This window comes from Apteryx mantelli, chromosome 13, assembly GCF_036417845.1.
Source record: "Apteryx mantelli isolate bAptMan1 chromosome 13, bAptMan1.hap1, whole genome shotgun sequence".
NCBI classification, from domain to species: domain Eukaryota; kingdom Metazoa; phylum Chordata; class Aves; order Apterygiformes; family Apterygidae; genus Apteryx; species Apteryx mantelli.
Genome location: NC_089990.1, coordinates 11,962,883 through 11,978,490, shown reverse-complemented (window position 1 = coordinate 11,978,490; position 15,608 = coordinate 11,962,883). Strand labels below are relative to the sequence as shown.

Genomic DNA, 15,608 nt, shown 5'->3' with positions numbered 1-15,608 from the left:
GTGTGGAATACTACCTCACGGGGGATAGAAAAGGGATAGTGAGGTGAAATCAAGGATGTATCTAGAAATTAGATGAGTTGATGACTTCAGTGCCATTTACTTAAATCACGACTAAAATTAACAATGTCAAGCTTTGTAGCTACATTTTCTGAGCCAAAGCAAGACACTGTTCTTTAGTAAGACAGAAATATATTGCCCTTCAAAGGGATTAAATACTACAAAAGTCTTTTTTGAGAATTTATGGTACAGCTCTGTAAAGGGAAGAGAAAAGATAAGATAAAGTAGGTACTGTAGTTAGATAAATAGGTGAGATCTTGAGAAATGTTTTCATTTTTCATAAAATTCTCACAATCTGTAAATTATATATATAAAATTCATTGCATTATAACCTGGATTATGAATCTTGCAAATTTATGAAATATGAAGAAATTCAAATTGAGAAAATACAGCTTTATTTAGAAATACATCTCTAGGTAAGTGTACCTACTGTAGAACCAGCCTGAACTGCAATATGTCGGTGGGAGCTAAGCTATTTTCAAAAGAAAAAAAATTATATATGAAAAGTAACAGGGTTGTAGAATTCATAAATGACAAATAAAATGAAGTCATCAATGTGTAAAAAATGTTAAGGTTTTATATTTGCAATTTTCCTATTTAAATGCCCTCATTGATTTGTTACAAATACTGTTAACCCTGTGTTTGGAAAACGGTGAGGACATTATCACTTGTGTTCTCATTTGTAATAAAATAGATTAACTTGCTGTGAAATTTTAACTAGGCTGAGACACAACAGTAGCTACCTAATGAACCAGAGCACATTGCTGTTAAGTAGCTAAATAGATGCATACTGATTACAGGACTGAAAAATGGATCTGTTTACTTGCAAAAAAAGAGTCTGCTCATAGTGTTATCTATTATAGTAGGGGAAATTCAGCATTATATTTCCATATAAACACTTAGAAATAGACAATTTCTCAATCAATATGCAGTCTCACATGATGATACTCTATCGTCATTTGTAGTACGTAAGATATAGAGAAAATTTCAGCTCCTTTGTTGCATATAATGAAAACTGTATCTTTCCTGTATATGTAAATTTTTGTAACCGCTGAGACGTTAGATGACATAATCAACTAATTCTCTTAGAAAGTGATTCACTGTGTGATTAAGAATGACATTATTATTTGACACATTTATTTCTGCCTGAACATTTCAAACTAAGACCGTGGGTTTGAAGGCAAATTACTTGAAGCAGAGATTACTTTATAACAAGAGACAATGGGAAAATGCAGTTACCAGAAGGAGCTGGAATACTTTGCTTTTCCAAATCATCAACTTTTGAATTACTCAAATAATTCCCATTTAAGATGACATATATGGCTGTTTGTGTGATATCTAAGTGTTAATTCGTAGTCATTTTTGTTCATAGGTTTTTTTTGTAGAACAGTTGGCATGTCTTCTCCTTGGCTATTCATTTCCATGGTTGCCATAGACAATGATATATCCTTAAACTATATACTCTTCTGTAAATTTAACCATTTCAAAATTAAACTTTATTTTAAATAAAGTACTCCTCTTGGTAAAAAAGAGAGGAAGTAGTGCTGAAGAGGACTTTTAAAACTTAAATCCAGGAAAATAAAATTACAGTCAGAGTTGTAGTCTGTTAGCTGTAACCTATCTGGAAACTTATTTAAACAAAGGTAAAAGACAAAGTATTTGTAAGCTCAGGGTTCCATATATAGGATTCATCATATATTTGGGAAAATATTAAATGTGACTTGTTAACAGAGCTTGTACAGAGTGAGTCAGGACTCTCTGTTACCTTCCACTCCTCTCGGCAATCTGTAAAACCAGTCTTTCTGAGACCAAGAAGAAAACAATGGAGACTTTAAGATCAGTGATTTTGACTTTTTTTCCCCCACAGAATTTGGAATAATGAGAAATTGTATGTTAAAACAATTCAGTTTTCAAAACCTTAAGATTATGTGACTCGACGTAATAGATTCATATCTGTTAAAACTTAATAAACATTTTTAATTAGCGTTCAAAAATACTGCAATTAAAAGTCTCTCTTTAAGATTTATTAGTTATTGTATGTTCATTAAATAACAGATAATTAGTGAAAACAGATCCATTGAGGATTAACAGCTATGTAATAGATACACATCTGTTACATGATTTTGAGACTCAGTTGTTATTTAATGTACAATAACTATCCTATTAAAAACACATTCAATGCTACATTTTCAGCTGATGTGATTGGAATAGACAAATGCCGCCCCTTACTATGAGGAGGATCTATTCTCACATTCCCTTTGCAGCATTCTCAAATGTCTCTGTAAATATGAAGATTAGGGTGTTTCAGAGAGATGGTTTTAATGGGTAACAGAATATTCTTAAAAATGTCGGTCTTACTACCACTGCTATTAATGAATTGCCTCAGTAGGTTACGAGCAGAAGTGATTATGGTAGCTATATGTAATGGAAAAACTATTAGAAACTACTATTCTGTTGCTAAAGCTGTATTATTGATTTAGAATATTTTCTAGCAAAATCTGTGTAAAAAGTTCTGATGCTATTCAGCTTATTTTTAAAAGCACATGGTGAATTGCCATCAAGTAACCAAACTGCAATCTCTTAATGCAAAATCCTTGAGAATAGGTTAGAAAAGCAGAAAAATTGCAAAGTTCCTTTGAGACAAGCTCCCCAGATTACACTGTAATTGTGATTTTAATGAGGTGGGGGCAGGAGGATCTCCCTTCTTAAAAAAGGAAGCTAATATTTCAGTTCTCCGTTTCCATAGAGAACAATTGGTTGCCAGGGACGAGGGCAACTCCAAAGATGAAGTTTCTGGAAATCTGTCAATTCCAGCTATTAATTATAGTTAATATCAAAGTTTTGTGTGCAAATGTGCACGTAAGGATTTGCAAGCACTTTCTTATTTTTGTTACCAGAAGTGCTTTTCATGCAAAAGTGCAGTTGCCTTACACTGCCATGGGCCTTTTCAAAACTCTTAGGATTAGAAGACATAGAATTCAGTCATTCTTGTTTTCTCTCTCTACTTTTGAGAGAGTCTCCTTTTACATACAGATTTAAAGGACACATTGAGAATTAAAAGCACATAATTTTGAGGGGCTATTACTTGAGCACCTCTTGACCATGTGGGGCCACATTTACATCAGGAAGGTCAACTGTGGTTGTTCTTGCAGCCTATCAGGTTTCATAGTGATCTAATTCTTGTGAGTCGTATTAAAACACCTTAAATAATGCCATAACACATAAATCTTGCTGTAAGCTCATTTCACATGAGGTAGTTCCTGCAGGAATACTGATTTTTTGCATCTGTGATCTTTCTTTATAAATCCAAAGCAGAAGTCTGGCAACTTTAAAAACCTAAAAAACAAAATCTGGGTTATGGTCTTAATACCGTAGAAGTCCATGAGCTGCTGGATGATAGAAGTTTTGTTGCTTTCTCATTGAAAGATTGATTCCTATATCTGTGTTGAACCTTAGCTAGACAAGTTGTTACTTCCCTCACATGTATATCAGGTTAGAAGTAGATGTAAGATGTAAGATGACTGGTGAACAAATAATTGAGCTATGCACGCGTGCATAACACGTGCAAACAATATCCATGTGTGGCTTTTAAAACTTGACTGTGCACTATCTTGATTAGACATTGATATAACTTACTCAGGTACAAATGTAATTTCATGTGAGTTTTCAAACCTGACTTTGCATTTAGTGCTGATTTAGTCCAAATCTGAATTGTTTATTTGAAATGCGGCTCATCTCGGTTTTAATATCTGTAGATTAAAACTAGTGTGCTGGAGATGAAAGAGCATTTTTTATATCCTATGTGTGAAAAAGTTAAAAGATAAGAAGGTACAAGAGGAAAAAAGGTGGTAAGTAGTAGGTTGTGACACTATGGATGAAAAACTGTGCCCAGATACATTGCGTGTAGAAGATTATACCAGCTCTTTTAATATGAATTCTATTCATTATTTATCTTGCAAAGAATATTTGTTATTGCTATTTCAGCCACCTTTGTTTTTTCATTGTGAAGCTCATTAATCAAATTGCACAGACCTTGTTTTGTTTCTGTTTTAAGGAAAGGATTCAAGACAGTCCTTCTCCAGCTCCCTCTCTAGAAGACAGTCAGAGACCTGGGAGCCATGCGTCTTCACACCAGAGCAGTAGTGTGTCTAGCTCTCCTTCCCAGCTGGACAACACACCAGACAGAATTGGTTAGTCCTTTGTCGCTACATGGCAGCCTCATACCCCTTAAAAATTATTGACCTGAATAATTTCAGTAGTTTGTTGAAGCAAATGTTTCTCTGTGGGAAAGTTAGGAGACATAGTTTTAAAACTCAGGGAAGCACTTATTTTTTAAAAAACAGAAAGTTCGTCACTATGCAGAGCCCAGCCTCTGCAATTCGTTCTGTATCTGCACCTACTCGTGCACAGAAAATAAGGCCCTTTTTGCAGCAGGACTCTCTATGCTAGAGTAAGAAAGTGCTTCTGAAGGCAACTGGAATGGAAGAGTACCAAGATATGTTTTTCATTGTATGTACCTCAGAAAACTCACAGATTATATGATGGCTATTCCATTCCAAAAGCCTCCTCTTGCCCGTGTATTCCCTCGTTGTCATGAGGCTGGAGGCTTTTTGGTTGTTTGGTCTCTCCACCACAGCTTTAGCAGTCTGTGCTGTATTAATCTTATGTTTAAAATGCAGGTTTGGACTAGAGGAAGTTTAGATCCTATTCTTGGTACTTCCAAGAGGGATCTGGGATAAGACAGTTAACAGTTCTTCATGGCAGTGTATGTCAACACTGTTGTCTTCACAGTGACTGTAGCCCTGCTGAACTAGATTTAAACGACAAAAGCAGTGCCGCTGTGGGTCCATGGAAGTCAGCGTAGACTCACTCCCATCAGAAACTGCTTAGCTACTTGCTTGGATTTTGCAATTTTGACTATGGTCTGTGCTGCAGCACCATTGCACTACATAGCACAGTTGGCACTACACAAACTTGTAAATATAAACTGAGCTAGTTTGCCTAGACATATATTCAGGACAGTGACTAGAAAGCAGATTTCCTTCAGGTTTTTTATATTTAAAATAGAGCTAGAAATACTCAGGATAAGAATTGTAACTTCCTATATCAACAGCAAAAGAGGGACGTCTATCTTCACTGTAGCTTTTGAAAGCTGCTATAACTTGTATTATAGTAGTAGCCTGCACTGTAAGCCTCTGAGCTCCAGAAATCTTGCTGAATTTTTTTTAAAGAAAGATAAGTTTAATTTGTGTTGAACAAACATCTGTCATTGTTCAGGTCTAATGCTTACTCTTATAAAAGTATGTATATGTACTTTATAAATAAAAGTATATATATATGTAGTTTTATTTTTGCAATATCCAAGAAAAGCTTCCCCTAAAATATAGGCATGAAGTTTTTAACAAGTCTCCTAACTGCAATGACTTTAAATTCTGTAATTGGTTAATTGCAGAGAAAGAAATGTTTTAATCAAATAAGAACAAAGAAAATAAGCTTTCTGAAATCATAAACTTAACACGTCTCACTGATTTTGAAGGTTTAAGTAAAGAATTTCAATGGTATAGAAGATTGTTTTTTAGCTGTCATCTATCAGTTTGGTTCACTAACTGTCTGTATTTCTTTATTAAACTTGCTGCTTTATATATTTACTAATTCTTAAATCCTTTGCTCTATTAAATACATTTTTCCCCAAAATCATTTCTGTGAAGTATTTTTCTAATTAGTTAATGTGAACACTTTGTAAGAAATCGCATTCTTCCCAGTAGTAATTTTGGTTCTGTGCTTAATCAACTTGAGCAAATTTACTTTTGCTGCATGTCTTCCTTAGCTCTGTGCTGCGTTGGAATCCTTATGGACAATGAAATTGTCCATGTCCATGTCCAAATTGTTGATTGCTTTAGAACCTATATAGTACAAATAAGTGTCAAAATAATGAAATACTGGCAAAAAAGAAACAGAATTTAATATTTTCCTGTAACATTATTTTTAAATAATATTATTTAATATTGTCCTTTTTTACTGACAGTCTTATATAGCTGTGCTCTCTGATTTTTTTTTTTTTAGCTATGCTGACCAACAGCAGAGAAGGAGAACTCATTGATCAAGAAACTGGGACCAGCCTAAAAAAAATACAAAAGGAGAAAGGTAAAATTACAGACTGTCTTCATTTCAGACATTTAATTACATTTATGATCTGTTTTATTTCTTTTTCTAATATTCTGCTTATCCACTGGCACTATATTATAAATTTAAGAGAATTAAATGCCTAATTGCAGTGCATAATGAATAGTGAATTTAGATTGCATTCTTCTTAGGAAGTGTAAACAAGCAGATTTTTGCTTCCCTGTATTTATATAATATTGGACTAATATTTTGCCAGTCTTTTGACTCAATTATTTATGAGGTTGCTAGCAAATATTTGATTAGTCACATGGTATTGTTTCTTTTCCTCCAGTGGATGTGTGTGCAGGCGACTCTAATGCTGATACTTAGGTGAGGGAAATAAGCCATTTTTCATGTCTAAGTTGTTACATTACCTCACAAGTGAGAGGCAGCAAGAGAAGAAGTGATGCTTGACCTATAGCATTTGTCCTGTAGGCAGGGAAGTGCTTCCTCTGCTATGTTTCTCCTTGCAGTTGTTGTTGGGAACTGGAGAAAGAGGATTCATTGGTGTTAGAAGGTAAGCTCTGGGCAGGTATCTTAGTGATAGAGAACCTGTGGCATCATTTGTGGATACATGTGGAAGAAGAAAAAGGCATTTTTTTCTTGAGAATATAACAAAATCATATTAATAGACAAGAGGATTATGCTGACAGAACATACGAAAAGAACCATACAAAACGAGTACCTAAAAAAGGGGAAGATCCAATCTTAACCATTCTGTGATTCTGTGATGGCATGTAATTAAAGAAATAAAAGAAAGACAAAGGTAAGTATGCCAGAAGAGATACTGCAAAGGTATATACTGAGGGAGATATTAAGGTTTTAGAAGGAAAGGAAGATGTAAAGAAAAAGAAAGATAAGCAAGTGACCAAAGAGGAGACAAAGTAAGCTAAGTGTACTTATAAGTCTACTGCATATATGAACATTTTATCATAAATGAAAATACAAACTGATCTAAATTCTGACTGCAATGATTTTAGATTACCTATAAAAATCAGACAAAGTCATACATCTTAAGCCTGAATAAATGGTTGCACTGCGTATATTTAATATATGTTGTGAGGAAACTAAAATGATAGGTATAGACAATTTTATAAGCTACTCAGAAAAGAATTTGGAGGCTACATGTGGCCTGTAGTTACACAGTTATATAAAATTATTTGGGCAGGTTAATGAAAAAGACCACCACCTTTTTGTATCACCAGCTCCATTCCTCAAACTTCTGTGACTGATCCAGTTGTGGGGAAAGAACCTGAAACTTTCTTATATTTTCTGTTTTCTTACTCATGTCTCCCTCTTCTTGAAAGTAGAAGAAGCTTTCTTCTATGCAGTGATTTCTCTAGGCATTTGAACACTTTCCTCTTTGGCCCCCAAATGAGCCCTTTTATACCATTTTGGGTTTTCTGTCTGGATCCTTTTGCTTAAATTCTCCGCTCGTGTTTTCTGTTGGCATTTACAAACCAACACCCAAAGAGCTAAGAGCTGAAGAGTTAAGTTATCAACCATATGTTCACTCCTAAGATAAAAAGTGACACTACTGTAATAATTACATAAATGAGTATTTAGACTAAACCTGGAAGTGTAGTTGATTTTAATTTTATTGAACTATGCATGGTTTCCTGCCACATGTCTAGTCACTTTTCAGCAAAACAATTCAATATCCTGCGGGGTCCAAGATGCAAATCATTTGTTATTGGTAGTAGTAGTCCTGTCACTCAGGATGCATGAAGAAAGTACAGTTTAAGAATAAAGAAAGACAATTCAGACCCCCCCTTCCCAAAACATGAAATTCACCCATGAATTCACTTACCAAGATGCTGTGATCATTGAACACTCCTTCCAACATGTATGAAATCACAAAGATCTGACACCAGTATTTTGTTTACCATAGTTCACCTTAAGATTAAACTGTACGGCTTTCTTCATTTCTTGTCTCCATTTTTGCGTAGTATTATTCAATTGATTATGAACTGGAAAATAGTCTTTATACATGTGTTACTTCTGAAGGCACTTAGAGAATTTTTTAAACATGGACTTACTGTTCAGAGATTCACCCATATCAGAAAAAATATTATCTACTTTATTTAAATAATCATGAGACTTATTTTAGAATTATTATTTAAAGATAGAATAAAGTTTCTGTTTTTCTACTTGGTCTGCATGGGTAAGGTTTTTCTCTGCGAACATAAGAACTAGAAATCATTTCTTTTTGTCAAGTAAAGGCATAATTTTCACGTAATCCCATGATTCCAGAACTGCAACCTTAAGATGGCATTATAATGGGACTAATACTGAAGTTTTAAAGGCAGCAATATTGTACATCCAACAGTTACAAGCTGATTTCACATCTGGTAGTTTGACTGACCTATATATTTATCACAGCTCTTGTAGGAATCCCTATTAAATAGAAAACCTCACTGCACCTTCGCAGAACACAAGCACCCTGTAATGATGGACTGCATCAGCAGGACAGAATCAACACTTTGCCTCTGAAAATGCCCAGAATGCGAGTGCTAGACTTTTTGTCACCCCGTAGAAATAGTATTCCTCAATGATCTGTCTCACTATGATTCTTTGTTCCTAATGGTTTTATTATTCCTTTGTGCATAATCATTTTGGACTCTGGTGCATGCTACTGCTTGGTAGAAAAACCACAAGCAGCACTTGTGTGTTCAAACAATAGCTGATCCTTTAAGTTGCTCTATCATCTGCACTTTAAAACCCGTATATTGGAGGACAATGTGAAACACATTAATGTGGATTTACAGTAGCTCACACTTCAAATATATTGAACATTTTTCATATTCTGACAGTCACTGAAGAGTGTAACGTGTACTGGGTTGCTCAGCAAAAAATATACGTGTAATTTGTATACAAAACAAGCATTGTTTTCAAAACCTGCCATTACTTTTACTAAGGCAAAATATATTTGCCATGGAAAAGATTTTCAAAGTTATTAAGAAGGAATGTAGTTAAAATAAAAGTATCAACATTTATTAAGTATGACAAGTAAGCGGTTTATACAACCGTGGCAAACATATGTTTTCACATCTGTTTTGAGTAATATCATCATGATTTTAAAAATGATTTATAGCTCTGCAGGCCGTAAAATGCCAGCTTTGCTGTAAGTTGGAAGTTTTCAAACAACAAAGAAATTATTGAAGGCATATATAGAGTATGCTTTTTGCATTCTACGCCTTGATATATCTTTACAAATCTGAGCACTCTGTAACAATTAGGGTAGCAACAAATGAAAATTAAGTAACTAAAATTCAGCAGTGCTACTACTCATGTGAAAGCTTAACATAAAAAACAACAGAACTTATTCTAATTATTTTAAGCAAATATTTTGGTATCCCTCGGGTGACACAATTTTTGTCTTTCCACATCCCATTTAAAGTGATCTCAGCCCCAGACAAAAACCTGTCCCTTTGTTCTCATCAAAGTAATTTCAAAATAATCAGGGTTGAAGAGAAATTAGCTTAACAATTTTTTCTTAAAAAGACAGTTAATAAGAGGTTGTTCTAATTAAGTTGAGCTGTTTATATACGTTGATGGGATATAATTTCCAGAATTAATGGCTATCTCAGCACAGAGGGATTAAAGCCTCCTTTCACCATCACTTTGGCAGTTCGGCACTAGTGGACTCCATAGTGAAAAATAAAACTGTATCTGTAAGAGCATAGTTCATGGTTTTTGAGGGGGATTTAAGGAAGTGCTTACCTTTAAGTTTGTTAAAGGAGAGATGACATTAAATCTCAGTTACACAGCATCCTTCATCATCTTTTTAAGAAGTATGGTCAGATTAAGTATTAGAAGACAACAAAATCAAACACCTTTATAGGTCTGCAGTTTTACGTGTTATGCAAAATATACCATTATATTTTGATCAAGCATCTTTAACCGTAATGGTGCACAAACCTGTATGTCCATGCCAGGATATGAGTGAAAACTATATGAAGGGTATTCTGTACTTTACTTTGAAATTGCTGGTGAAAGGAAGCAGAGTTAGAAAATCCCCCACAGAACACAGCCACAAATATTTACAGATATTTAAATACAAATTATTCCTGATTGTGCTTATTTGTTCTTTCTCTTCTTAAGCAATCGTGTTTTACCTGCACAGTTGCTCACAGAAAGTAACTTTTAAACTCATCTGCTTCAGTATTAATCCTAGAAAAAGTCTCTGTTATGTGGGAGAGGATTATATTTGACAAAGCATTAGATAGACTTTATAGAAACCTCCGTATGAATTCTGGCATTAGGAAAGTTAAATGAGCCAGAAAAGAATTTGGCTATGCCATCCAGTTTAAATGGAGGTATGGTTATTCCGAGTGACTGTATGACAAGAAATATTTTAAGCCCCTCATATAGGATGAAATAATAAAAGACACTGGCCCAACTCTTACCACAGTGAAACCAGTGGGAGTGTTAGTGATGTCTTCGGTGGGAACAGTTTGGCCAAAGCCTAGTGTTTTGGAAGACAGCGCTCCCAGGCAGTAAAACTGGTTAGTTAGGAATGAAGCTCGTGAATTAAAATGGAACATTTGAAACTGAATAGAACATTTTAGTTACAAACTGTTTGTCATCAGTTTATTAAAACTGATCTCTTCCCCTAAAAAATTCAAAGGCCCAATAATTTCTTGCATTGTTTCTCCAAATTATATTTATGCAGAAACAGTATCATATCGATCATAGACTGTCGAACTGACCAGCTAGGAATGACTAATCTATTGGACTAAGCTGGCACTATATGACCCGGGACTCTTTCCCTGCTCCTAGGTGGGTTGCGTATCCTGAGCCCCTGCCAATAGGAGACCCAGGTGCACCCCAGTCCTACCCTGCTGCCCCAATTTTCAGGGAAAGGAATGAGGACGTGAGGGCCCTGGGGAGGCACAACATGCTTTAATGTTGATGTGGATGTTTTGGGGAACTGGAAGTGCAATCTACCCTAAGGGAACCAGAGTAAAATTTTATAGGAAAAATTCGTAAATGACCAATATCTTCAGAGTTAACCATTATTCAAACAGTCTTTGAGCAGAAACAAAGACTATAGTTGTTGAGAAAGGGATTTGCTATGAATCTTTCCGAGTTGCTCAACACAGTATTTTACCCTCTGCAGTACAATTGCATGGATCCTAAGAGTACTAAGTCTGGATCCAAGGGTTGTATCTTCTGTTTCCAGTAGATAGTGGTCTCCAAAACTGTGCATCTGGCAGCTATCCATTTTGTTGAAGAACACCTTTCACTTTATTACTTAAAGGAAATAGGAATTTTGCCTCATTTCTGTCAGCAGAGTGCAATATTTTCAGATAGCCAGAGTCTAAGGTAATGAAAGAATAACTATATTTGTTTAATTTATTTCATTAGCAGAAAAGAGGTTTTATACTGTTTAAATTATTCATTGCCAAGGGTTCCTTGCAATGTGAGGGGAGGAGACAGGACAGGTGCAGAACACCTGAAACAGCAACAGGCCCCACGTGCTGAAGAGCATATTCTCTCGAGAGAGAACTTTTCCAACAATTAATCTGAAAGCCTCCAGATGGAGCGTAGAAGGAATAAGAAAAAGTACTAAGAGTATGAAGCTGTAATATATGGCTTGTATGGAAACTGTATGATACGTGCCGACGCGTGTGCCAACGTGGTTGTTCATAATGCTGTTTCTTTGTTTAGCCATCAGTCATGTGTAAAAGTATCAATACTTAGATGTTATAGATATAATGAGAAATAAGCAGTTTTCCTGGTGAATGTCCTGGTGAATCTCCTCTTGAGATATATGAAGAATTCCCCAAATTAAAAATGAATTTGTGTTCCTTTTGATATCTAAGTGTGCATATTAGAGACCCAGGAGTCATTTCATAAGCAGTGAATGCAATAATATATGGGTTTAAAGGTTGCAAGAGTTTCTTTTTCCAGAAAATCTCAAGTGACATGCATAGTGCAAATGTTCACTAGAAAATTCAGACATATTTCTATATTTTCTATCCCCTGAGAATACTGAAAGATAAGAAACACAACGCTCTGTTCTGGGTGAAGGCCTTTTCCCACAAGTTTTTGTTGTTGTTGTTAAATTTAACCTGCGAGTGAACTGACAACTGTTAAAATGGTGTCCTAACAGTAGATGTGATCTTTCTTCAGTCAATCAATCAAAAAGAAAACAAATTATGAAACTAAGGCAAACTCTTAGTAACGCTTAGATTCACAATATATGTAAATCAAAAGTAATGGTAGAGTTTTTATTTTTAAGAGTCAAGACTTACATCATTATGGTTGAGTATTTAGCCACTGCTAAAACATTTATAAATGCAGGGGCAGTTATACAAGAGACATTAATGAAGTGTTCTAGGGTCACATCTTTTAAATTAAGTTTCACTGATATGGGGTCTTGTAAGTAAATAATTTATTTTCAAAATCATTTTAAAGAATGCAGTCTTTCTGAAGACTAAAATGCCTGCTTCATAATTACCTTGGCAGATGGGCCAAGACAGTTCTGTACATTCATATATATTTTATTGATATGTTTTATTTATTAGATTTTAATGACTTATTTTAATGTATTACTGTCTAAACTTTACAAGTAGTGAGTCTATATAGACATGCTGAAATATTGAAATTCTGTTTACTTAAAAGGCTTTGGGCCAAATACTGTCTTTCTTATTTTTATAAGCTATTTGTTTAGGTCCATGGAATAAAATGGGCAAATAAGAATGAAATAAGATGGAAATGAGGTATTTTGAAAGGGAGCTGCAGTCCAGAGTCAGTATCTCTTCAGAGTTTACCCTTTCCACTTTTCCTTCACTACTGTGAATTGAGTTTTTAATATGTACATTGAGCTGTAGCAGATTTGAAAGGCATAAAAAGGAAAGAAATTGCTGGTTGCCACCTATTGACCTAAGAAGGCTTTTGGATTAGGCCCAGTAATCTTTTACTTAGCGTTAGCACTTGTATTAAAACTGACCCTTTGAATTCTCCGGTTTGTCTTGGAATCATAATACCTATGATGCAAAGTCATTAACCTGAAAACTGCAGATGGTGACATTCTTAATGTCTATGCGTTATTTAATGAGTTTGCCTTCAGTCCTCATTAAGAGTAGTGAGATCTGAAAAATATGCGTCCTGAAAGATTGCTGAAAGGTTTTCTCACGTTATAGAAATCCTTGAGGTCTCTGGGAATATGCTGACACAGGTTGAGCCTCCCTCTGCCTATGCTCTGAGCCAACCCTAGGCACCACGCCCGAGCTAAACTCTGCTTCTGAGAAATTGTGTTTGTACGTGTGCATTCGTGTGCGCAGATGGGTAACCCTGCATGCATGTGGGGAAGGAATAGATTCTGACCAGTTTGAATTCATCTGGTTAGTCTTAGACTGTCACTGCTTACAATTTTGGCTTGCCCAGACAGTGCACTTTACTGAAAAACGTGTTGTTTCTATCAAGGACAACAAAGGCTACCATCAAACACCCTTCTTCACTGGGAAGCTGCTTAGAAGCCAGTAATTTCTGCTTTCAGTACAGGTGTTTGTTATAGGAAAGTTTTGGGCATGTTTCATGCATTTGATTTAAGCCAAAGTAAGTCAGGAGATACAAATTTAAATCAATAACAAAAAAAATTATGTTGGTTTTGAAAGACTGGCAATATTTGTGTCTGAGGAATACCTTCAAGAAATTCATAGAAACTGCCCTATTTAAAATACAGATTTTTTTCCTAAAGGTAACCTATAGTTAGCTAAGCTTTAGAGTTTGCCACAGTACCCATAGATGGATGTGCACATAACAGTGAAATACCGAGTGACATAGTTAAGAGCACTGGCCATTGCTCCAGAAACTTTGTATCACTCAAGAACACAAAGAGTCAAAAATGCTCTTGTGACAACAGTTTGCTCCTGTTATTAAATAGCAAATCTGGCCTTTATAGCATTAGAGGAAAAATTAGAGGGCTTTGCTTTATATAACCTGTTTTTCAGAGAAGAGGGCAGTTCAGTAGTGTAAAAGGTGCTTGCTGGGTGACGGACTGCACGTCTGTCGTCCTGGGCTAGTGGTCCTTATGGAAGCATTTGTTATGGGGAAGCCCTAGAGCGTAGCTAGTGAATGTGAATACACATGAATGATATGTGTAGTACATGTGAGTGATGTTTTGTGTAGCATTTTTACATATTCAGTTTCTTTTTTTTTTCTTCTCATTTGATCTTTTGAATAACTTAAGATCTCTTTGTGGAACCTGTCTGTGTAAAAGTAGTCACAGCAGGATTGCAAGTAAGAGATCTCTTTCCTTCCCCATTAAGAAGGACTTGCTACCCAGAGTCTTCTGGTGCCTAGTAGGCTGAGAACAAAAGTGTACTTTTAGTGTTTGTATCCAAAATATTTGTGTACATGCTACATTAGAACCTGACATAAAAAAGTAATACTCAGTGGACATAAAAGTAGTGAATGAACCTCAGATTGCAAGTGGAAAAAGATTATCATCTTGAAATTGATAGGTAGTCATGAGTCTGGAACAAGTGTGTTCTTCATTATATTTCAGGCATTGCATTGAATTACATCAATTAAGATATGTGATACGTTATTAGCAGACCTGATATGACCCATCCACTGAACTCAAAAACCACTGGGGCTGCAGAATATAAGGCAGTCCGGACCACAGCCAGCTCAGGCTGTAATTTCAAGGAAATCAGACTTCATGCTGGATTGTTGGGGTAGAGGGCATCACTGTAGTACTATTTACTGTGATAGCTTTGGTTTATTATAATGATATTTATTTCTGGGGATGGCAGTTTTCTTAGTAGCTTTTTGTATTATCATCTGTAAATATATTTGGAAATTATACATTGTGCCTGGAAGAGCAGGATCATTCGTTGGAAGCCATAGTAGTAAGCAATCGATATACTTTCGATTATTTTAAAATAAGCACTTTATATTTTGGAAAAAAAAAGTCCTGTTTCAAATTCTCCCCGTGAAATTCCCTGCACTTTTGAAAAAGGTCAATATTATAGTCATTTTTTAATGTTGTGATGTTCTTTTCATAATTTTTATTAATACAGTAATAAGTAGATGTATGGGTGAGATAGCATAAGAATCAGCAAGTAAATGAAATTTATATTATGTGTTACACAAAGCCATACTGATCTTCACATGGAAAACCACATGCATACATAGAAAGAAACATTTGTCTGGAAACATTTTTTTGTCTTTTTGTGTTCTTGTTTGTATTCAGATTCTTTTTAGATTCATGTTACTATTCTATATATTCTTCTGTAAAACCGAACTCTTCCATATATGTATTTAGTGGGAAAAAAAATCTGCAAAATAATCAAGGAAATGTCATTTTTCTAAAAGGTCTCCCATCTTCAAATTCTTTTCCTCTCAACCTACCTCGATCATGGGAGCAATTCATT

At 35.1% G+C, this 15,608-nt stretch overlaps 1 protein-coding gene across 3 annotated transcripts in view; it reads left to right on the top strand.

The window, feature by feature from the left end:
• Positions 1–15,608, top strand: part of DACH2 (dachshund family transcription factor 2) — a 336,855-nt gene that overhangs the window by 271,663 nt on the left and 49,584 nt on the right. For 2 of the 3 annotated variants that reach the window (XM_067304137.1, XM_067304136.1), the window contains exons 6-7: positions 4,088–4,247; positions 6,121–6,201. In XM_067304137.1, coding sequence (XP_067160238.1) covers positions 4,088–4,247; positions 6,121–6,201 — 241 coding nt within the window. The remainder of the gene's footprint in view (positions 1–4,087; positions 4,248–6,120; positions 6,202–15,608) is intronic. The other variant, XM_013946280.2, reaches the window with a different exon arrangement.